At 41.1% G+C, this 24,235-nt stretch overlaps 1 protein-coding gene across 1 annotated transcript in view; it reads right to left on the bottom strand.

The window, feature by feature from the left end:
• STMN2 (stathmin 2) overlaps positions 1-24,235 on the bottom strand; it is a 58,654-nt gene that overhangs the window by 9,769 nt on the left and 24,650 nt on the right. The window contains exons 2-3 of the mRNA XM_005301532.5: positions 15,371-15,466; positions 13,675-13,847 (exon numbers count right to left, since the gene is read on the bottom strand). Of these exons, the coding sequence (XP_005301589.1) occupies positions 13,675-13,847; positions 15,371-15,466 (269 nt within the window). The remainder of the gene's footprint in view (positions 1-13,674; positions 13,848-15,370; positions 15,467-24,235) is intronic.

Raw genomic sequence — 24,235 nt, 5'->3', positions numbered from 1 at the left:
AGTGGACGGTCAATGTAAACAAACTGTCTCATGGCCCGCCAGCGGATTAACCTGATGGGCCGTGTGCCACAGGTTGCCCACCACTAAGCTAAAGAATGATTACTAACATGACTGTGATTAGCAAACTAGCTCCTTAGTTACTTCTCTTGGAATTCAGATGCTGTGGTGGGGTTCCAAAAGTAACATACACATAATTCCAACAGAAAGTCTATAGTTTACATAATTTGTCTCTTCCTATGTATATTACTGTACACATTTTTGGCTATTATTATTATTAATTTATGTCTGGGATTATTATTAATTCCCAGACATAACATTCCACACTAGAGCACAAATAAGTTTCTCGCACACTTATAAATGTCATAAGATGACCATGCTGGGTCAGACTAGGGTGACCAGATAGCAACTGTAAAAAATCGGGACGGGGGTGGGGGGTAATAGGATCCTATATAAGAAAAAGCCCCCAAATCGGGACTGTCCCTATAAAATCGGGACATCTGGTCACCCTAGGTCAGACTAATGGTCCATCTAGCCCAGTATCCTGTCTTTCGACAGTGCCTGGTGCCAGATGTTTCAGAGAGAGTGAACAGGGCAATAATTAAGTTAGCCCTCCGGTCATCCAGTCCCAGTTTCTGGCAGTCAGAGGTTTAGAGACACCCAGAGCATGGGGATGCATCCCTGATCATCTTGGCTACTAGCCATTAATGGACTTATCCATGAATTTGTGTAATTCTCTTCTGAATCCAGTTATACTTTTGGCCTTCGCAACATCCCCAGGCAATGTGTTTAATCTCTGGTGCCTATTCATTTCATTGGATGACCCCTAATTCTTGCGCTATGTGAAGGGATAAATAACACATCCTTATTTATTGTCTCCACACCATTCCTGATTTTATAGACCTCGATCTGGAAGCTGTTCCAAGCCCCTCATCATTTGTGTTGCCCTTCTCTGTTCTTTTTCCAGTCCTGACATATCTTTTTTGAGATGGGGTGACCAGAACTGCACACAGTATTCAAGGTGTGGGCATACCATAGATTATATAGTGGCATTATGATATTTTCTGTTTTATTATCTATCCCTTTCCTAATGGTTGCTAACATTGTTAGCTTTTTTGCCTTACAACATCTGCTTACAAATGTGGTAAAGCACTCTAGATACAGATCATTCAACTCAAGCTGATATTCAAGTATGCTAAAAAAGAGGCCAATGCAGCAAAGTTGTTTATGACCTTTTTTTAGTGGATGCTTTAAAAAGCAACTGTGATCCCAGTTTTTAAGGGGTGCTTTTCTAGGAGCTCCAAATCCCACATTTGGATGCTTACATAGACATATAGTCAACTAGATCCTCATTTTAAATGTTGAAGTGCCTGTAGAGCTTGCAAATGCAGACTATGGAGGTGGTTTTTTTTTAAGACATTCAAGTTGAAAATTGGGTTCAGCTGTATGTATCTACAAGGATTTTCTATTTTCCCAGATTTATCTACTTCTGGTGACAAGTATATCCAAAAATATATTAAATCAGTTCTGTAGAGAGAGAAAAGAAAAAGGATTACTCAAATAGCAGGAAGTGAACTAGCAGAACAATTCCTTTTAAAGTTGAAATTTGCACTTGAATGCATACCCTGACTGTATTAGTTTTAAGGATATATAGGGGGCAAGTTCCAGTTATGAAAGGTTCACTTTGATGCTGCAAAATTAATCCAGTTGCTGGATTTTTTTAATTAACACATTCAGTGGGAATTGCATTAACTTTGGTGTATCTCCGAGTATCGTATATTGAAGAGCTAATGTTAATCGAATAGAATGTTAAGACAGGATAAAGGTCTCCTCCTGCAGTGTAAATGCCAAAGTAAAGACCAAGCATTTATAGAAAAACAACATTGAGATCAAGGAATGAAATTTTCAGGGGAAATTAATTTAGTTGATTTCTTGCTGTTGCGCATCAAAGCGAGGGAATGGGGTAGAACTAAACACCATGCTGGCTTGCACAGCACCGGCTTCTTCATAGATCGCTGCCATTACATCTCATTCCTCACATGGGATACAGTATGAATTATTATGTGTATTGCAATAGTGTCTAGATGCCCCAGCTGCGATAGACACCCCACTGTGCTAGGCACTGTACAAACACACAGTGAGAGACAGCCCCTGTCCTGAAGAAATTATATTCTGTGTAGACAAAATGGACAAAAAGTGGGAGGGGAAACAAATGCAGTGTAGTGAAGTGACTTGGTCACACAAGAGATCAGTAGAAGAGCTAGGAGTGGAATCCGTGGATGAAATCCTTCCTCTGTTGAAGGCAAAGGCAAAATTCCCAATGATTTTTTATCTTTGGTTTCCTGAGGCCTTGTCCAGTGCCCATCTCACTAGTGCACGCCCTTTCTGTCATCTCTGTTTTCCAGTCTGTATCCCCTGTTGAGCCAGCAGTGCTAAACTGTGTCTTGGTTTTGCAATGTGAAGAAATTTTCAGGTGTCTTGTTGAGTCTATCATTTGCTCTCATGCAGCTTTACAAACAGTTTTTGCATAAAATTTGTGTGTGAAAGACATTTGCAAGGAGCTTATGCATGCTCCTGGGCTTTGTGCATGCGCAAGGCTGCACAATCACAAAGAGAGGCCACGTGTTGAAAATCTGGCTCTGTAAATTGTGAACATCTGTATCTGACAGACTCCGAATGAGGCTTGTTTCTTCTTTAGCTATTTTAAACAACAACAACAATAATAATAGAAGTCCTGCTATTTTTCCCTCTAGATTTGTACTAGTGAATGAGTATTTGTGAAAAGAGCTCGATTTTACCACCCAGAAGCCAGGAGTTCTCTGTTCAAAAACATTCACACACTATTGGTAATGGCAATGCAAAGTTCTCCAACCCCACCAATACACCTCAGCCTAATCCTGGAGTGATTATTTCTAGCACTGAGAGCATGGGTCAGTCTCCAAGCCCATTCAATCCTTTCTTCTCTAGCAAAAGACAATGGTGGGGGCAGAACAATTGGCACTGACAGCAGGTTGTTTTTACAATGGAGAGCTGTTTTTTGGGAACTGTTTTGAGGCCACCAACACATTTCATGGAGGCCATGAACCACTTGTCTGATGTTAACACCATTTAATCATTGATTAAATCAACCACATAGACATCAAAAGTTCCAAAGCTCATTTACTAAGTCCTTGAGCCATAGTATTCTATTTTCAGTATATAATGCATCTTTCTGAATGTCTGTTTCTAATTACTCCAATTTTGATTTATAATGATAATTAAATGCTATTCATCTAGCCCACTGATTGGCTGGCTCCGATTACAATTGGTATAATAAAGCGTCTGTCTGAATCTGGTCCGAAATGTTTCTTTTTAAAGCAAACTTGATGTCAGTGGTATATTAATGTAAAATGTGGGTTAGGAGTTTGACAACTGTGTCCCTTCCATGAAGCATCTCAGGGACAAGACAAAATGTATAGACCTTGCATTAACATGGAGTATAATGTACCTGTATGGGGATGAGAATAGACTTGCTAGTATACATGAGTTTTGAAAGTGCAATTACATTTTTCATGAGTTTTCTACTGGCTTCTGTGTAACTGACTATTTGACTATGTGGTATTTGACTTAATTGTTTTCTAGACTGGCACAGATAATATACAACTAACCATGAGCTTTACTACATCTGAGTCCCTTACATTTCATTTTTGATTGCCCCTATTTTAGAACGCTGTAGGGAATAATTTTGGACTTAACTGGATCCAGATATCTACTTTTTTATTAAATATGCTTTAAGGGAAAAATATTTTGCCATGATATGTTGATTAACCTACTTCTTCCTCTATGCCACATTACTGAAGAAAATTAAGGATATTCCCTGGTACCTAAGTAAATGGTAAATAGTTCTTAGCATTAATTTTAAGTCAAAAGAGAAATGTCACACTTGGAGAAGAGAATTCAATATATTTTGAGGCTGAGATTTTCAAAGCTAAGGGATTTAGATGTCCAGTTTTCACTAGAAATGTATAGGAATTGGGTGTATAGTTCCCACCCTTACTGTACACAGATTTTCATCTGTAATTAAAAAATAACAAATATTTAAAGCTTAAATAGCAATATAACCTTTAAAGCAGTCAATGGAATTTCGTAGTGCATAAGAGGTCATCCACATGCATCCCATTGCAGGGTGAAGGCCTAGAATAGTTACTGCAGTCAGTGACGACTCTTTTCTTAGCAGAATGGCATTGCCTAAGGCGGGTTGGCAACCTTTGGCACGCGGCCCAACAGGGTAATCTGCTGGCAGACTGAGAGACCTTGACTGTCCACAGGCCTGGCCCCCCCGCAGCTCCCAGTGGCCGCAGTTTGCCGTTCCCGGCCAATGAGAGCTACAGGAAGCAATGCGGGCCTCAGGGACATGCTGGCCACTACTGCCCGCAGCTCCCATTGGCCAGGAATGGTGAACTGGGGCCACTGGGAACTGCGGGGGACCGTGCCTGCGGATGGTCAACGTAAACAAAATATCTCATGGCCCGCCAGTGGATTACCCTGATAGGCCGTGTGCCGAAGGTTGCTGACCCCTGGCCTAAGCCCTTTGGGTGGGGCAATTATAACATGAAAAGAAATGTCATAAGGAGCCATGGAGTTTGATGCATTCAAATGCTATAAGACACAATTGTGCTTTGTATTAGCTGATTTCCCTTTGAGATGTGAGGACAGCATTTCTCAGTTAAGGGCCTCCTTCTCCTCAGTTTGGATTTTTATGTGTGTGCAGAACAATGTGCTCGTCTTCCCATGGCATGCAATGCTTAGGAGTATATAGGACAGCACTGTCAGCATTGTCATCAAAATAGCATAGATACAATGGATTTATAGGCTGCTTCTGATTTCACGTGGCCATGTAGCCCTATTCCAAATAAAGGACCCACCTTAAATGTATTGTTGTTTTGAAAAAATAAACCCCTTTCCACAACTATTTCGACAGAAGTTCCATTTTAAGACTCCTGTTTTCCTTCCTGTTGTTTGCCTCCTTTTACAAGCCAAGGTGTCAGTGTTTGGTAGTGATGGGGAGGGTACTAAAGAACAACATCCTATTTGAGTATCCCACACTGTGTTTGGGAGAATTTTCATGCAAAATATGGTTGTAGGGCCTGATATTTCTAGTGGGCTTGGGATCAGAGTGTGAGTAAGACTATATAATGAAATAATGATATAACAAAAAGAAAAATGGCTTTAACCAGCTCTCCTCTCTTCCAGAGCTAACTCAGATGTCCGACTGTCAGTCAGAACTTTATATCTAGTGCACAACCTCCACCTTGTAAATAACATACCTCTTCCAATAATGCTTTCTTGGGGAGAAACTGCTGTGTGAGGCACCACAGAATTATTGTCAATGGACTTTATTAACAGCAGACGGGACAACAGTACACCAGAATGTAAGTTGTAACTTACATAGACGCAGCATAAGTGGGAGCTATGTTACTCTTCCAATACTCTGCAGGGCTCATTCTATAAAAGAACTGCCCTTCATTTTGTATTCTGTCTCCAAACAAACACAGCTGCCATGCAGAGCAGCCAAAGTACAATAAAGATTTTTAAACAAAAGAAAGCAAAACAGAAAGGAAAACTAGCTAAATGGGGGAGAGAAGTGGCAAATGCTGAAATCATCTATGTGCTCGCTGTTCACTTTCCCATTTCTCTCCCTACTGACCTTTCTAAAAATTTGTAAGTGGAAAACAAATGTAGCCTCTTACTCCTTGGAGTTCTCGGGGAAAGGGAGTTTTTCAGGCCCCAGTGTTGCATACACAATCAATTAGCTAAGCTGTCTTGGTATTTTATCATTCTCTCTCTTTGTGGATGTAGTGCAAATCTTTAATTTTTCATTATTTTCCAAGCTCTTGGCATCAGAATTGTTTATCTGAAAAAAAGCAAAACCCTATTTCACACACATTCAATAGAGAGGCCACCTTCTGCATTTGTTTATTCACAAATTATTTTTTCCCCATAGGAATAATTTTAATAATTAATAGTCATGCTGTCAGAATTCATGTTGTGTCAGTCACAATAAACTGATAGCTGGAGATCTGAGCTCAGGAATAACCTTGGGACTTCTGCTTCTTGATTCATACATTCCTAGATTTTAAAGCCACAAGGGACCATTATGATCATCTAGTTTGACCTCCTATGTAACACAGGCTACTGAATTTCACCAGTGATTGCTTTGTCAAGACCATAACTCAGGGGTTCCCAAACTTTTTTGCTGGCACAACCCCATTTTAATGAAGTATTTCCTTTCCAGGCCCCAAACAGCATGGAAGGTACCATTTGGAAGAGCAAAATGGCATCCTCCATGACAGTGTGACCTCGCATGCACCGTACGCATAAGGTCATGCCGCATGGAGGATGCCATTTTGCTCTACAAAATGGCATCCTTTACACAGTGTGACCTCATATGTATGATGCGTGCAAGGTCGCGCTGTGCAGAGGATGCCATTTTGTAGAGCAAAATCACATCCTCCATGCATTGTGACCTTGCACACGTCGTATATGTGAGGTAACATTGTGTGGAGCAAGCTGGAGTCCTCCTATAGTAGAGATCACTGCAACTCCATCTGCTGATGGTGCAATCCCATTTGGGATCACAACCTACAGTTTGGGAGCTGCTGCTATAACTTGTGGTTGAACTGGAAAAATCATGGAACAGGTCCTCGAGGAATCAATTCTGAAGCACTTAAAGGAGAGGAAAGTGATCAGGAACAGTCAGCATGGATTCACCAAGGGCAAGTTATGCCTTACTAATCTAATTGCCTTCTATGATGAGATAACTGGCTCTGTGGATGAGGGGAAAGCAGTGGACATATTATTCCTTGACTTTAGCAAAGCTTTTGATATGGTCTCCCACAGTATTCTTGCCAGCAAGTTAAAGAAATATGGGCTGGATGAATGGACTATAAGGTGGATAGAAAGCTGGCTAGATCTTCGGGCTCAACGGGTAGTGATCAATGGCTCCATGTCTAGCTGGCAGCCGATATCAAGCGGAGTGCCGCAAGGGTCTGTCCTGGGGCCAGTTTCATTAAATATCTTCATTAAAGATCTGGAGGATGGTGTGGATTGCACCCTCAGCCAGTTTGCAGATGACACTAAATTGGGAGGAGTGGTAGATATGCTGGAGGGTAGGGATAGAATACAGAGGGACCTGACAAATTTGGGGATTGGGCCAAAACAAATCTGATGAGGTTCAACAAGGACAAGTTCAGAGTCCTGCGGTTAGGGTGGAAGAATCCCATGCACTGCTATAGACTAGGGACCGAGTGGCTAGGCAGCAGTTCTGCAAAAAAAGGACCTGGGGGTTACAGTGGACGAGAAGCTGGATATGAGTCAACAGTGTGCCCTTGTTGCCAAGAAAGCTAATGGCATTTTGGGCTGTATAAGTAGGAGCATTGCCAGCAGATTGAGGGACATGATCATTCTTCTCTCTTCAGCATTCATGAGGCCTCATCTGGAGTACTGTGTCCAGTTTTGGGCCCCACACTACAAGAAGGATGCACAAAAATTGGAAAGAGTCCAGTGGAGGGCAACAAAAATGATTAGAGGCCTGGAGCACATGATTTATGAGGAGAGGCTGAGGGAACTGGGATTATTTCTTCTGGAGAAGAGAAGAATGAGGGGGGATTTGATAGCTGCTTTCAACTACCTGAAAGGGGGTTCCAAAGAGGATGGATCTAGACTGTCATCTAGGATGGTACCAGATGACAGAACAAGGAGTAATGGTCTTAAGTTGCAGTGGGAGAGGTTTAGGTTGGATTTTGGAAAAACTTTTTCTCTAGGAGGGTGGTGAAGCCTTTGAATGGGTTATCTAGGGAGGTGGTGGAGTCTCCTTCCTTAGAGGTTTTTAAGGTCAGGCTTGACAAAGCCCTGTCTGGGATGATTTAGTTGGGGATTGGTCCTGCTTTGAGCAGGGGGTTGGACTAGATGACCTCCTGAGGTCCCTTCCAACCCTGATATTCTATGATTCTATAGTATATATTTTAGAAAGACATCTGTTGGAGTGAAGGAAAATATGTGTTTTGTAGTGTAAGTAAAATAAAGGGGGTTTATCAACCATGGAAAGGCTTTGAAAATATAGGAAAAATATGTAACATGGCCTTGAAAATAAAAGCTTCAAAAGTTGGAAGGAATGTGGCATCTAACAAGACAAGTTTTGGGGAGAATGCAAAGCTTGGAATGTGGCTTGACTGGAACAACTGGACCTAAAAGGATGCTGATAAGATAGGAGGAAAAGTCCTTGAAAAAAGCCTCTAAATTATAGAAGATTATCACAATTTGGTTAAAAGTTCTGTGATGAACTGGTAGTAAACTCTGACATACCAATATTTATATTGGAGAAAGGGGCCCAGTCCCACACTGCCCAAAACTGGTTCTAAGCTACAATTAGCAAATGGAAGTGACATCATTTGTTTGTTAGAGTATAACAAGATGAACTTTTAAAGGTTCAACACTAATACCTGCCTGGCCAGTTGGAGCCAGCCAACATGAGTTTAAGCACCCCTCTGTCTAGCCCTTTTGTGAGTACTCTGATCAAATGCTTATGAATGTTTGTTACTGAGTGGGTGTAATAAGTGCTTATTATTTAAACTTTTTAGGCATGTTTAAAGCAATTGTATAAATATCATTTGGCCTTTGGATTGAATAAAGGAATTTGTGATTGATTTAGTGTCTGGCAATATCCTGTATTAATAAATTAATAATTCCAACCACATCCTACCTTTGAAAACTTGAAGTAACCGAGAATCCACCAACCCCCTAGGTAAGTTATTCCAACTATTAATTACCCTTATTGTTAAAAAATTGCCCTTTATTTCTAGTCTCAGTTTGTCTAGAGTCAGCTTCCAGCCATTGAAAAAAGAACAGGAGTACTTGTGGCACCTTAGAGACTAACAAATTTTTCCACTCCATACGGCTAAATGCAGTGCCTTGCATAATGACAGGTTTCAGAGTAGCAGCCATGTTAGTATACAGACTAACATGGCTGCTACTCTGAAACCTGTCATTATGCAAGGCACTGCATTTAGCCGTATAGTGGAAAAATTTGTTAGTCTCTAAGGTGCCACAAGTACTCCTGTTCTTTTTGCGGATACAGACTAACACGGCTGCTACTCTGAAACCTTCCAGCCACTGGATTTTGTTTAGTATCACTGTTTATCTTTGAGTTACTGTTTGTGAAAGGTAGCTTCTGGCATTGATCTCCCATGCCATTGCATGCAAAAGCATTTGGAAGGGGCCAAACCAATGCAACATGTACGTAGCTTCAGAGCTGCAAAAAATTTAAAGAGATTCATTAGCCCCTCAGGGTGTGGGGTGAGTAGCTGGGTGGAAGGGCAGAGGCATGACCTTTTAGACCCGAGGAATAATGCAAGAATCCATGCAGAATCCTGGTCTCTGTCATATTTCCCACCTCTTCACTATCTGGCATTTCCTCCACAGTGCTTCCCAGTCTCATTCCCCCATGACAGCGTTGCTGACTGTGTGGCCCTAGCGCTAATAAGCCTTACTCAGTTGGGTGAAACTAACCTCTGCAGCTCCTTCTAAATGTACGTCTATACTTACCTCCGGGTCCGGCGGTAAGCAATCCATCTTCTGGGATCGATTTATCGCGTCTTGTCTAGACGCAATAAATCGATCCTGGATTGATCCCGGAAGTGCTCGCTGTCGACGCCGGTACTCCTGCTCCGCGAGAGGAGTACGCGGAGTCGACGGGGGGAGCCTGCCTGCCGCGTGTGGACCTGCGGTAAGTTCGAACTAAGATACTTCGACTTCAGCTACGTTATTCACGTAGCTGAAGTTGCGTATCTTAGTTTGAAGTGGGGGGTTAGTGTGGACCAGCCCTAAGACAGTAAAAGCCATGGTTTGAAAGTTACAGCTGCTACAAGGAGAACAAAATAATTCCCAAGGGGAAATTCACAATAAAATCTCGGGCTTTGGCAAGGAAACATGTTGCACAGAGTGGGCTGCTACCTGGCTTCACTTCCTACTTCAACTGACCAATCGCCCTCAGGGCCGGCTCTGGCTTTTTGGCTGCCCCAAGCAAAAACAAACAAACAAACAAAAAACAAACCAGGGTGGCCAGAACGTCACGGCAAAGCAAAACAAAACCAAAAAAACAAAACCAAAAAAAAAAAAAAAACATGCGGCGTGGCCAGAGTGTGGGTGCAGGGGGGACTGGCTGGGGAGGGGGAGGGAGCGGGCGGGAGAGAGAGAGAGAAGAGGGCGGCCAGGGCTACAGCAGGGGCGCTGCCACGCGGCCCCTCCCGCTGCGCTGCCGCGAGGGCTCCACTCCAGTCGGCGGGGAGGGACGGAAAAGGACTGCCCTGCAGGGCACTCTGGTTCTCCGTGCCGCTGCCCCCTAAAGGGCAGCCGGAGCGGAACAAGAACCAAAAAAAAAGCGGCCATGCCGCTCTAGGATTGGGCAGAATGCCGCCTCGAACAGTCTGCCGCCCCAAGCACCAGCTTGCTCAGCTGGTGCCTGGAGCCGGCCCTGATCACCCTGAATTCCCCAAACTACTCATATGAGAGGTGGAGGGGCTTCCATTGGCCTAGCACAGAAGGAGAGCAATATTCTCCAGGTTCTATTTGCCTCCTCCCTTGAGGTTTGTGTCCTTGGCAGCATGTCTAATGACATACAGTGGAGTGGAAAATGGATGCCTTTGTCTCTAGTGATACTGCCAGAGAAGAGGAGGATCAAATGCCTTTTGCCAATGAATGAAGCAGCATGAAAGATGGCCTCAGAGGAGGCAATGTGTTCCACTCTCACAGCCAGATGGTGAGTACTGCAATGGTGTTAGCAGATAGGAGGCAAATCTAGGAAAACTGGCCACTCCACACAACAGGGGTAGACACTACCCATACTGTGATGCCTGGGTGGGAGTTTATCCTTCAACATTAATAATAACGGTATTAAAAATGATGCATTGGCTTTACTGTATAATTGACAGCATGAATGTTAGAAAATATGGCCATTATTCTGCATCCACTCTGGTGTTCTGCATTAGGGACTAGTGCAATTAATTTCCATTCAAATACAAAGCCATTAAGAGGATGTAATTACATATGAGTTCTCTACTCTAATCCTAAAACTAGTAGAAATCCCTTTAGAGTCTAATTTTCATGCTGATTAATGGTGATCACAATGTATAATTCAACCTAGGGCTTTTCAAGCGTAGAAATCTGGTGTGGTAGCTAAATATTCCAAGGCCAATGGGTATAAATTGTTGCATCATGTTAGAGATCTGGTTGAGTTTTCTGTACTGTTAAGAAATAAACTTCTGCTTCTTACAGTGATAATGAGCTCTCATTTCTTAATTGGAAAGGATGATGAGATCTTTCTGATTACCTACTTGGGGAGGAAAACACAGCGCACCCCCCCCCCTTAAAATAATGGGATAATAATGGAATGCAGTAAGGAGGAGCCTGTACGTGGAATGGAGAACTCTATTGCTATCCAAAGTGCATCTCACTTTGAGATGCAGTATTTTTAAGAAATTCCTCAAACAGCAATACATATTAATTATAAATTGTATTCTGGTAGGGCCCACAGGAGAGGAGGAAAAGGGGGAGAAGAAAGGAAGGAAAATGATAAAGGGATGAGTATACAGTGATAAAAAGTGATAATCAAAAAGCTAGGGAACCTAGAGCACATATAAGGAGTCATTGAAATATATGCATCGCTGTAGGCTTTTTCACATGAATTTGACAATTTATTAATGAACACTAATCAAATTAACACAGTCCACTCTAACTCCAAAATGGTGTGAAATCAATTAATAACTTTTGTTAAAGGCAATCAATTAGTTGTACTTGATTTTATTTAAAACTGTGCCCAAAAGACATGATCTAGAATGGTTATGCCTGACAACTGCAGCGCGTGGGTAGAAAAGTATGATGCGGATCTCGTAGGTTACAATGACCCAGCTAGAGAAGGAAATGTGGAGATCATCATTCAAAATGAACATATTGGTAGGGGAAAAGAAGGCATCAGTGCTGGCAACTCTTAAGCCAATTTCCAGTCTAATTACATTATTAGGTTTTATATTGGAAGAAATACACACTCTGATCAGTAAAATAAGTTGGCCATGAAGGTTTAGATTTCACAGTAAAATATGCACAAATTATCAAGTTTCTTAACTGTTGCCATTTCTGTCTCTTTATGTCAGCAGTGTTCTAAATGGATTGAAATAACGGTCAGATCCTCAGCTAGTGTAAATCAGCCTACTCCCATTGAGTTGAATGGGTCTGATTCTCCTCACGCTCCATTGACTTGGATGGGAGTTACTCCTGATTTAGACTAGTCAGTAACTGAGAGGAGAAGGGGTGGGGATGGGGGCTTTTATTTCATTCTTCTGAAAGGAAACAGTCTAGAAGCTGCTGCATGTGGTTCCACGTTGCAGCATGAGCCACTTAATTTCTTTGCTTATTTTCTTCCACCTTTTGACAAAATTCTACAAACTCTGCTCTTAATTTATAACAAATGAGAAGATTCAAGAGACAGAGTAAAGGCTCAGACAGCTGAGCTTGTTTTACTTTCAGGCATCTTAGGTCAGATTCTCTGAGGTGTAGCCACTTTACATCAACTCACCAGTGAAATGTGAGTCTAATGCCAGCAAGATCACACCAAGATAACATAGATCATTTGGTGGCAAAGAGGTTAGAAGCTCTTATTGCACTCTCCTTCTGTGTGGCAGGGAAAAGACGGCCTGGCAGGAGGAAAGGGGGAGTGGCCAGTACTGTCTCCAGTCTTCCACTGCATTTTCAGCCTCCTGTGGTGATTGCAGCTTGGCATAATTTAGAGCAGCCCTGAGAATGCTTTAACATAATAGAAGTCTTGGTCCTCCACAGAGCAGCCCTAAGTGCCACAGACATGCAAAGACGAGCTTTAAATCACTTTGTACCCCATCCCCTGACTTCTGCACATTGACCAGTGCTGAGAATGTGGCCGTTTATCCTGTTTTAACATGGCCTAAAATATACATAACAAATATAGTCTGACCTAAGCTTACATTTATAGAATAGCTAAATCTGTCCCTGAAAATGTTTGACAAGGGAAGACTTCTTTGGCCCATCAATCAGGGTGGAAGCCAGAGAGCTGAGGTATAGTTCTGTCTGCTTGCTCTAAGTACCCTGCATTTTTCTTTCTTTTTTTTTTTTTTTTATTGCTAGAAGGTCTGACATCTTTGTAGAATGTACATGATGAACACACACGGAAGTCTGAAATGCTGATTAAGGTCATAAAGGGGAACATCTTTATTCCATATATGGGCCTACACAGGTCTAGCACTATATACATGGAGCAAAGATTGTGAATTTAAAGCTCCATAAAGCTTTCTCTCCACAGATACCTTCATTATATAACCCATACTTCCTGGCCATTAGAGCTGGTTGAATTTGGGGGGAGGAGGGGTTGGCTAAAAAATAGAAAGAATAAAACAGTTTGTTTCATTCAACATTTTCCATTTTTTTTAACATTTCTGATGAAAAATCATCTTGCAATGAGTGTACCGTCAGCCATAAACATCAGTGGAAATAATGTCAGTATTATTATTATAATGCTCACGATGAAAAATCATCTTGCAGTGAGGATACATCAGAAATGATAGGAAACTTTGTAGCAATTGCATATGGCAAGGCACAGCTAAAAAGCAAAGATACCTTTCTCCTTTCCTCAGCAGCTTCCAGCTTTTTCTGGATCTCCTCACGGGACAGCTCTTTCTTCTTTGGAGAGGCTAAAGTTCGTGGTGCTTCTGAGACAGGAGATGGTGGCTTTAAGATCAGTTCAAAGGCCTGGCCAGAGGCACGTTTGTTGATTTGTTTCACTTCCATATCTAGGAAATAAAATTAAAAAGGCTAAACCCAACATTGGAGGAGAGAAATAGCATACTTTGGCAATGAAAGGGCAACGGCCGAGTATGTGTTGAAAACAGCTCTCGTGAGAGGTACATTCCCATTTGTTAGTAACAGTGTAAGTATAAATTAATCCTATAAAGATAAATATGTATGTCATTTTGGAAGGCTATAAAAGCATGTGTATATGTGTATGTGGGGATTTATATGGTAGTAAAGAAAGCTTCATATGGACAAATAAATGTGTAAAGCTGGTGTGAAAAATTGTCTTTCACTAGCCCTTGCCATGTTTGGTAGTTGCTTCATGAAAATGAACTACTGTAAATTTACTCTTTGGTAATTCTCAGGGTTAGAAGAAGTTTATCAATGACTTTAGAGGGAAATACATATATAGGAAGTCATGGTGGAGTATGGTAAAAATGTTCAAAACTATTGACACTTCTAATAGTAACAAACCTACTTTTGTAAGCCCAATCTGGTTTTCCAAAGTTAAATTAAAAAACAGCTGTTTGACCAAAAATAATCTGCATGTGATTGATGGTCCTGTGAAATTAATTGGTGAGTGCAGTCCAGTGGTGAACAAGTGTCCATACTTGAGACTATTCACCATCACACGTGATATCACTTGGCTTGGTTGCTGAGATGAGCAATATGGTGCCAAGTATTGAATTGGAATGGAGACTGAACTAGAGTTTTTCATGGGTCTGAGGCTGAGATGTCATTATCAGATCACCTGGGGAAGCTTGCATAGACTGATTCCTGCTGTACCTGTCCTATGGCTAAATAAAGAATTTCTGTTTCCAAGGCTATCAATCCAGCAGCTTGACCAGTCCTTAAATTAGATTTTAAAATGTTTCTCCAAAATTGTCTCCTTTTATGCTGGTGAGGGGCAGGAATAGCTCCTGAGCCCTTTGGGAATTACAGATATGCTGTACTGCTTTTGTTTGCTGAAGCAGCTGCTGAGACCCTGCTGTCTCTTAGCCTCCTGCACAGGCCAGAGATGCAACTCCTCAAATAGTTTGTTCAATTCATAACACCCATCTACTTGCTCACAAGGAAAAGTCCCCAGATGTAATGAATTTAAAAACATGGTATCTCAAGCCTAGGTGAGAAAAATCCAAATTTACTAATTGAGAATTACCTCATTGGTGCCTGCTAGGGAAAGCATATTTTCTTGATTTTCCTGAGAATTACTTCAGCTGTGAATATCTGCAATTCCTGGATGGGTAGTATTTCTTGAGGTATTAAGTACAGTACAGCTAATTATAAAATAGCCAGCCATGGGCTTTTTAAAATGAGATTTTAATATGTTGTTATTGGGGCCAAACAATCACCACAATGAGCAATAGGCAATTGGTAAGAACGAACAGCCAGAAATAGCAAGTGAATTGTTAAATCAGCAAAGCATTGACTAAATATTAGAAACTGTGAAAGTGAAATGAGTCATATCCAGCACTGCCAAATTATTTAACAAGCAAGATGATTTCCAGTGAAGGTTACTCACCATCATATGTATAGATATTCATGTTGCGAGGTTCAGGGTAAAAACAAGAGCAGATCAGAGACAGCATGGACAGCTCCTTCATCTTTTCCTTATAGGCTGAAATAAGAGATTGTTTGTTTGTTAGTTTACATCAGTTTCCCAAATTTCTTACCGTGAGTTTTTAATTTAGATCATAATTACAATAGTTAGCTATATGCCTGATAGAACATCTGAATCCCAGCCTGAAAGACTCTCCGAAATGTTTGCCTTTGACCATTCCTTCTGAATATGGGAATCTTTAATAGTATGTGAATGTCAGACACCCTGTACTTTCCAGACCGCTTCTGACCCCCATGTCTCCTACAACATGGTCTTAACTTCAGATCCAATGCCCTCTGGGTCTCTCTGACTTACATGAGCTGAGGATTGCTGACCAGCAATGTATTTTAATATTGGAATAGTGCCATAATCCAGTCTCTCTCTCTCTCTCTGCAGCCAGAGGCAAGTGAGACACTCACAAATTTTACAGTTCCTCCAAATCCTCCAAAATCTCATCAAGATCTCTGAAGTTCTGGTTCATGGATTGCCACTGGCTACTAAAGGCATTGTCTGATACAAATGTCATCCAAATAATTATAAAACCCCCTCAGAAATATGGATAATTCATAACAAGAGTCTCAGCAAAACTCTTTAGAAATAATACCCTTAATACGCCAAACCAAAAAGGTTTTAACCTCCTATATATATATGATTTTAACCAATCTATATATGAAATGCACATTAATTACCATTATTTATAATTTGTATTACTGTAGGGCTCACAGGCCCCAGTCAAGGATTGGAGCCCACTTGGGCTAATAATAATAATATATAGCTGTTATAGTGTTTTTCATCCATACATACTTAAAATACTTTAGGAAGGAGGTAAGTATCATTATCCACAATTTATGAATGAGGAAATAGAGACACAGAGAGGGTTAAGTGGCTTGCTCAAGGTTACCCAGCAGGCCAGTAGCAAAGCCAGGACTAGAACCCACATCTTCTGAATAGTAGTCCAGTGCCATAGCCACTGGTCCATACTGTACAAATGTATCCAGTAAGAGTGGATGGGAGGCAAATGCTGAGCATCCAGGGTTTGAAAATTTGCCTCCCATCCACTCTTACAGGATACAAAAAGTGCATGCACACATGTGCCTTCAAAAAGTGCATGCATGCATGTGTCTCTTCAAAACCCACATTTGCATAGAGAAGTGCCTCTTAGAATGAGAAATGATTTAATTGCACACACAGAGGCAGGTACAAGTTAGCCTCTGGAATATGAAAACATGCCCTAAAATAGAACTATTACTGATGTTATTATAATTGACATAAGCACAAATTCAATCTGGATGTCACTGCATCAAATCAATGAAGCTATACCAGTGATGGATTTGACATATTAAGTTTAAAATAATTAATAGAAATCAATAGATATATAAAACGTCCACTCAGGCCTTCATATGCATGTTGCTTGCTCTTTCTGACATTTTGTACTCAAGGAGTTTGAGTATTTGCTCTCAGGGGCTGAGGGCCCTCAGCTCTCATGAAAGGCAATGGCAATTAGGGATGCACAAGTTCAGCAGTTTTCAGGACCAGGTCTCAAATCAGTATTCAGTAAACTACTGCTTAGGGGCAACTTATAGCTCTTGATCATGGGACACCAATCAATCCACCCAAAGCACACATGACCTACTGTATGCTTCATATTAACCCATACTGATCGCCAAATACCCTAGCACAAAGTTGCACCAAGAGATCTAACTGTCTGCATACTGAGGTTGGCAAGTCCTTTGTGGTTCCGTTTACAGATGGTGAAAGAATTCAGTTACATACAAAAAAAATGTAAAGACAAGAATCCTAATCAATATTTAGATCAAACAGTATTATGGAAAAGATTATCAAATGCACAAAAAAAGGACTCGAGAAACATTTTTTGCACTGCTGCTGTGTTAAAGTAACTATCTTGCACCGGGAGCAATCTTTTTGGAATTAAGGCAGTCGTTGGGAACATTCCATCATTATGACATTCACATCTGAAAAATAATTTTTTATGTCCAAATGACATTTACACTAGAATCACTTGTTAGCATATGGAATCCTGCAAATGATTCCCTGCATTTAAAATGGTGACATGTTTTAACATTGCAGGATAACATCTATTCGGTTAGGCCCCAGTCCAGCAAAGCACCTAAGCACATGCTTAACTTTAAGAAAATGAAGAGTCTCATTGACGATTCACATGCTTAAAGTTAAGCACTCTGAAGTGGTTTGCTGGATCAGGGCTACAAAATATTGTATATGTGTGTATGAATTAGGTATCCTAGCAATCCTGACTCTTGTTTTTAACTTTGCCAGGTATTTAATATTTGCAATTTCTAAAAGCATTTAAAACAATCAGAAAGTCTTTGTCCTGCCACCTTGTCATCTACAGAACATGGTTTAAGAGATAAGAATGTCGTGCTCTGCTCTCATTCCTCTTAGTACTATAGCTGCACTAAAAGCACCTTGGGGGTGGTCCTCCTTTTTCATTCTGGGCAGTGACAGAATTCAGATAATTTACTGGGCTATACAAGTACCATGCTCTGACTTGTATTGATCTAGTCACTCTTTGCCCTAGAAAGACCATCAGCCAGAGTTGTAAATTGGCTTGAATAATCCTGCCAGATCCTAGAGGCCACTACAGCACCGTCAGCCAAACATACAGATAATATAGCATATTACAGGAAAGGTCTTTCTGTTTTAGGTACTTCGATGGTCAGCATTACTGTAGTATCTGAGCTCCTCACAACCTCTTAAATGTATCTATCCTCTCAACAAAACTGTGAGGTAGGGAAGTGCTATTAGACTATTATACAGATAGGGAACTGAGGCTAAGGGCTAGTCTACACTAGAATCGCTACAGCAGTGCAGCTGTACCGATGTAGCTGTGTCACTATAGCACTGCTAGTGCAGCCACTCTATGCCAGTGGGAGAGAGCTCTCCCATCGGCATCATTACTCCACTAGCTATGTCAGAGAGAGAGCTTCTCCCGCAACATAGCGCTGTCCACACTGTGCTTAGGTTGGTGTAACTTACGCTGCTCAGTGGGTGGCTTTTTTAACCCCCTGAGTGAGTTAAGTTATACTGAAGTAGGTGCAAGTGTGTATAGGCCCTCAGGCTATGTCTACACTATGAGCGAAGGATGTAATTCCCCCGCTTGTGTATATGTACTTACGCAAGCTCTCATTGGGCTAGCGGAAGTATAAATAGCAGTATGCACAGTAGCATGGGTAGAGGCAACGAAAGCACAGCTAAGCTGGACTGAATACATACCCACCAGAAACCAGTGGATATGTATTCGGCACAGCTCAGCCACGCCTCCATTGCCACCACTTGTGCTAGCTTGTTGAGAGCTAGTGCGCATACGTGTATGCGAGCAGGGGAATCACACCCCTAGCTCATAGTATAGATGTAACCTACGTGACTTGCTCAAGTCACATGGGCTGTTTGTGGCAGAACAGAGAATTGTACCTGAGTCTCCTAAGTCTTAAGTTAGCTGCCTCACCAGTGAACCATCTTTCGTGGAAAAGCAGGTTTTTTATTCAAAGAGCATTTTGGTAAAACCATATATTTGGAGACACAATGCTTATGACTGTGTAAGGAACAATAACTCACTTTATTTTTCAGGTGAAATGACATATAGCAAACCTTTTTTGATCCTTCACCATTACATTCAAATCAGGTACCTATTTAACATGTATTTGCCAAAACCCTGTGGTGTTTTTTTTTGTTTTGTTTTGTTTTTTTTAAACTACTTTACCAGTCCACACCGGATCTAGAATTTAAGAACCATCCTTTAATTTTGTGAAGAGGAAGGAAGAGATTCAATAACAGTAGTGATTCAGTTTGGTGGAAAATCCTGCAAAATGCTTTAAGTGGTAGATGATACCGAACATTACAATTTATGAGAATTAGAGTAAAGATAATGAGCATATTTTAGCAATTGGGTAGGTGCGAACTCAAAAGTTGGGGGAGGGTTTTTTAAATTTAATTTTATTTGTTCTGAATTTTGAAATTGAAGGAGATGGGAAGAAAGATGGGCATGATTTAAAGTCCACAGGACTTTTTTCATTGACTTTGGATATGGTTCAGACAATTGGATAACTAAGCTTTTCTGTGCCTAATGTCTCATCAGTTTTATATTTCATAGAATAGATAAGAACATAAATTGATATAATGTGTCACAGTGCAAAATGCCCTTTGTGGAAAAGAGGTGGGGTGAGGGAAGGAATGCTGAAAAAGTGTTAGTGCTATCTTAATAATATTGTACTTTCAGCTTTTATGATTTTTTTTTATGAGCTATCATAATTGAGAGAGACTATTATGTTTAGCCTCTTCTTTAACTACAGCTAAGAAATTGCTGCCTGAGCAACGTTTGGGTGGTGACAGCTAATTTCATATAATCGCTCTCCCAGTAAGATGAGTTTCCTGTTTGCATTCAAAGCCTATGAATGAATCCTCCCTTCCTACAACCACATTCTAAATTCAGATCACAGAAGAATATGATACTGCAAGTGACATCCACTCATTCACATGCTGTATCCATATATGAATGCCAATTATCTTCCTCCATTTGTCATAATGACCATGATTAGCTATCAACATTTGGTTAAGATTTTCAACTATATCATTTCATCATTTATCATTTTATCATAAAAAATCATGTGTTAACTGAAATATATATACACAAAAGTGATGGCTCTTTTTGTTGATTCTTTAAAACTTGTAAAGAAAATGATGATTATAACAAGGCGTATTTTCCAGGGTCAGTTTTACAACTGGCTTTGCTAATTATGCGGATCCTCATTCAGTCATATATTGTGCACATAACTGTTAACTACTTCTGTAGTAAATGATGTTAATCTTGGGATTACAATAAGCTTTGATAAGGAAATGACTTGTAAAAAATGATATTGACCAATGAGGGCAATAGAACCTTTTCAGACTTATAGTTTCAATTACATATAAAGCCTTTAATTGTCTGGATCTAGTATTAGTCGGGGGGAGCAGGGGCGCACTGCTGCCACCCATTGGCTAAAAGCAGAGGGGAGCTCAGCCTTGCCAACTCTCCCAATTTGACTGGGAGTCTTGTGTATTTCTTAATACCTTGGCTCCTGGAATCATCTGAATATATCAGAATCCCAGCTTTCAAAAAATTTTTAAAGTAAGTTTCTTGTTCTCATGGTTGTAGAGAAAACATGACCTGTGTGCAACCTGAAGGCTCAGAAAGCAACTAAAATTTATTGCCAAATTTATTATTTAAAAAAATAATTTAAAGTCAATTTCACGATTTTAGGGGCTTGACTCATAATTTTGAGCATTTGGGGTTGGCAATACTGGAAGCATCCCCTCCTCTCCCTGGCTCAGGTAAACAGCTTCCTGAACTGATCCCCCTTCTCCTGAACTGGTGCAGTGAGAACTTCCCATCCTGCTTCAGTTTGCTTTAACCACTCTTTGAGTCTGAGTTACCTGTGTACTCATCTCACTCTGTTTCCCTCTCAGGCATGTCAGGCAACTGACATGAAACAGATTGTTCTTGAATTCCAAGGCTGTAGCTCAACTGGACCATCAGCAAAATTACCTGGATCAGGGATCCTATCTATGGAATTCCCTCAGTGAAGAATCCCTCTGTTGCTGCCCTCAACCTGCTTCTATTTAGGATGCTGTATCTCTGCCCATTCTGGCCCCTCCTTTCCCACCAGCTCTTCCTCTTTGGATTATTCCCTTTTGTCTAGTTTGTTTAAGAAAATGTCTAGTATCTCTAGGCTGAGTTACAATTTAATTTTACTTTTAATATTTTTGAGCTTTCTGGACACTCTGCCCAGAAACAGGTGCTCCAGAAATCAGTCAATGTATAGGGAGGGGGAAAGCAGTGTTTCCAGCTCTTCTGATTTACTTGGGAGTTTCATGATATTTGGTGCTTTTTCTTCAGTCCCCAGGACTGGGAGTCATGAAATTACATGAGACTCTCACTCAGCTTTCATTTTAACAAAAGTAATTTTTAGCCCTCAGGGTTGTGGAGGAAAGCTTGTAAACATGAACCCAAGTGTACACTCAAGGCAGAGAAACCAGACAATTCTATATTTTTTTAAATATAATTTTTAAGCTAATTTCATGATTTCTGGGGGCCTGATGCATGGTTTTTGAATGTTAGCCTATTTTCAGCATTGCCAATGACAAACATGAATAGGATAGTCAATTTTGCTGTTAAAAGCAATATTGAAGGGCTGGAAAATCACTTGGATAATGTTACGATGCAAAATAAATTTATAAAATAGCAAATTTTGGTGTACTTTACTAAGACAGCATGAGGGCTCATAAGCCTTGAACCTAGGCCTGTGGGTTTCCCGGCTATGCATAGACTGTTGCTATGCATAGACTGTTGCTACCCAGCAGCACAGTCAAATTCTTCAAGAAGGGGGCTAGTGAAGCACTAGCTAACAAAGGGCCTTGCCCATGAAGTTCCTGATTAGTGGAGATGTCCAGCTCTCTCCCCCTCCCATCAATTGGCTGGGACGCTCTTAAGCCAGAAAGAGGCTCAGGAAATTGAACAACTAGACGAATCACTGGAGGGCTACTATGGACCCTGCCTTCCTGCCTGACTGCAGAGCCCTGCCTTCCAGCCTGTTCCGGTCCTCCTTATCTCAGATCCCTGTCTGTTCCCAGTTTCCTGCTTTCTCTTCAGGTTCCTGCTCCTACCCCGATGCTGACTTTGGCTTGGCACCCAACTCTGTCTCTGGTTCCTGATTCTAACTCTTAGGCATGACTGTCCTGGTCACTACAGACATGTATCTAATGGAGTGCAGTTTCTTTGGACCATTGGGTTAGGTTAATCAAAGTGATAAATATGAAGATAAAAAATATGCTGGGAATTTCAAAGGAACCTAAGGGACTTAATTGCCTACATCCCATGGAAACTCAGTGGAAATGGTGTGCCTAACTCCCATAGACTCCTTCAAAAATCCTAGACTTAGTGATTAAATGACGTCCGTTTATCAGCATTTGAAATGTTCTGAATATAATCTAGTGCCCACTGTCTGTTTTCTCAAAGTGGGCTGTTACGTGCATGTATGCTGACTTTCTATTAATACGGAACTCTTGACCTGCATGGTTGTGTGAAGAAGGTTGAAAAGTCTCTTGCATTGCAGATCACAGTGTGGGGCTGCATGGGGGCCTTCTGTTCTGTGCAAGTGGTGATGGTGGGATTTGTGAAGAGGGGAGGAATAGCTCTGCCACCCCTCTCCCCATAGCACACCAGCCAGTGCCATGAACTGATGTGGAGGAATAAATAATTGGCTACTGGTATAAACCAGCAACTAATTACTGCCTGTCTGGAGAAAGCAGAGAAACCACGGAACAAATTGGGACAAAGTCACAATTCATTGCATGCTCATTGCCCTATAGTCAGGGAAGACTGTTATGTCACAACATAGCCCACAGAAAGTTTCCTATTAATCATTTGGGCTATTTGTTTACATTTGAAAGTAGACTAATAAGGAATATAAATGCTATTTATTCATTGACATATTTTCATTTGTCAAATATCTATTCCTTGTCCCTTTGCTGAATCTGGTCCATAAATAATAACCCATCAGGGCCCTTCGTGGAGTTCTTCCATCACGCCCTAGACAATCAGTGCTCTGTGGTATTGACATCTCAAAGGGCCAGACACTAGTGCACTACCACTGTGCTATTTCTTAGTGGTCACAAAGCACAACTCACAACACAGTCCACTTCCTTCCCCACATCTCTGCTCTCCGGCTTGTCAAATCGTCAGCCTTCCGGGATGAATTCTAGTTATTGAACCTGAATCCAATTTTATTGTCTGCTTTGGAAAAGACTGCTAGGCCGAAAGGTAGGAGATAAGATTAGATGAAGCATGAAATGCAAGATACACAAGGTTCATATCACTGTGGTATACTATAACCACATTTATATTGATTTCTCAGGGATTTCATTGACAAAAACACTGTTACATTCTGAAGGTTAACTTTGTTTATACTGACTTTGATGTGCTGGGCCCTTTTGCTTTGTAATAGAAATACTGTCAGTGTGAGGGTTGTGTTATTCCTTGGAATGCCAAACTCAGAGTCCTCTTTTAGCCGGTAATTCTTTTTGTAATCCACAAAAATGTGCTGCATCCTTATTGTCAAATGAAACCGGGATTATATGATCATAATTGTAATTGATTTCTGATGGATTTAAACATAACAGAAGCACATGGAAAGGTTAATATCTGTATTTGGCTCACATTTTGTACTTTCTCATTCTTTTAGGACAATATTATAGGCAACTCACAATATTGTTTTAAAATCACTGGTGATTTATATAGGGACTATTTCCTTAGCAGCATTATTCATCTTTTTATAGCATCTGAAAGTGTGCTTGGTGCTGGAAAGAGAGCACAAGAGACTGGCTTCTGTCCTGCAGATCTCCCTATGTCAATAATGGACTTGACAGAGAAATGAAACCATAACATCCACCAGGAATGAAGAGGGAGGAAGAAGGATATGGGTGTGATGGTACCCAGGGTGGTGTGGCATCTCACCACCACCTTCCCCTTAGCGTGAAGCGGTCTTGTCTGTGCCTGCTCTGGGTCAGCTCCCTGAACCACCACCCTCTGGCAACATAAGCACTATCTTCCTGGCCCTGCAGGCCTTGCTCTGTCTGTACAGGTAGCAACAGGCCCACACCAGCCCCGGAATACTTTGAGCTATCCCTGTAGTGTTCAGCCCCTTGCCCACAGTACACACCAGCTTGTAAGAGTCAACTCAGGACCAGCACTTTGCTTAGCACGCAGCAGCGGAG

This window comes from Chrysemys picta, chromosome 2 (genome assembly GCF_011386835.1).
Source record: "Chrysemys picta bellii isolate R12L10 chromosome 2, ASM1138683v2, whole genome shotgun sequence".
Classification (NCBI taxonomy): Eukaryota; Metazoa; Chordata; order Testudines; family Emydidae; genus Chrysemys; species Chrysemys picta.
Note: the sequence above shows the minus strand (reverse complement) of the source record. Positions and strands in the feature narration are given on the sequence as shown.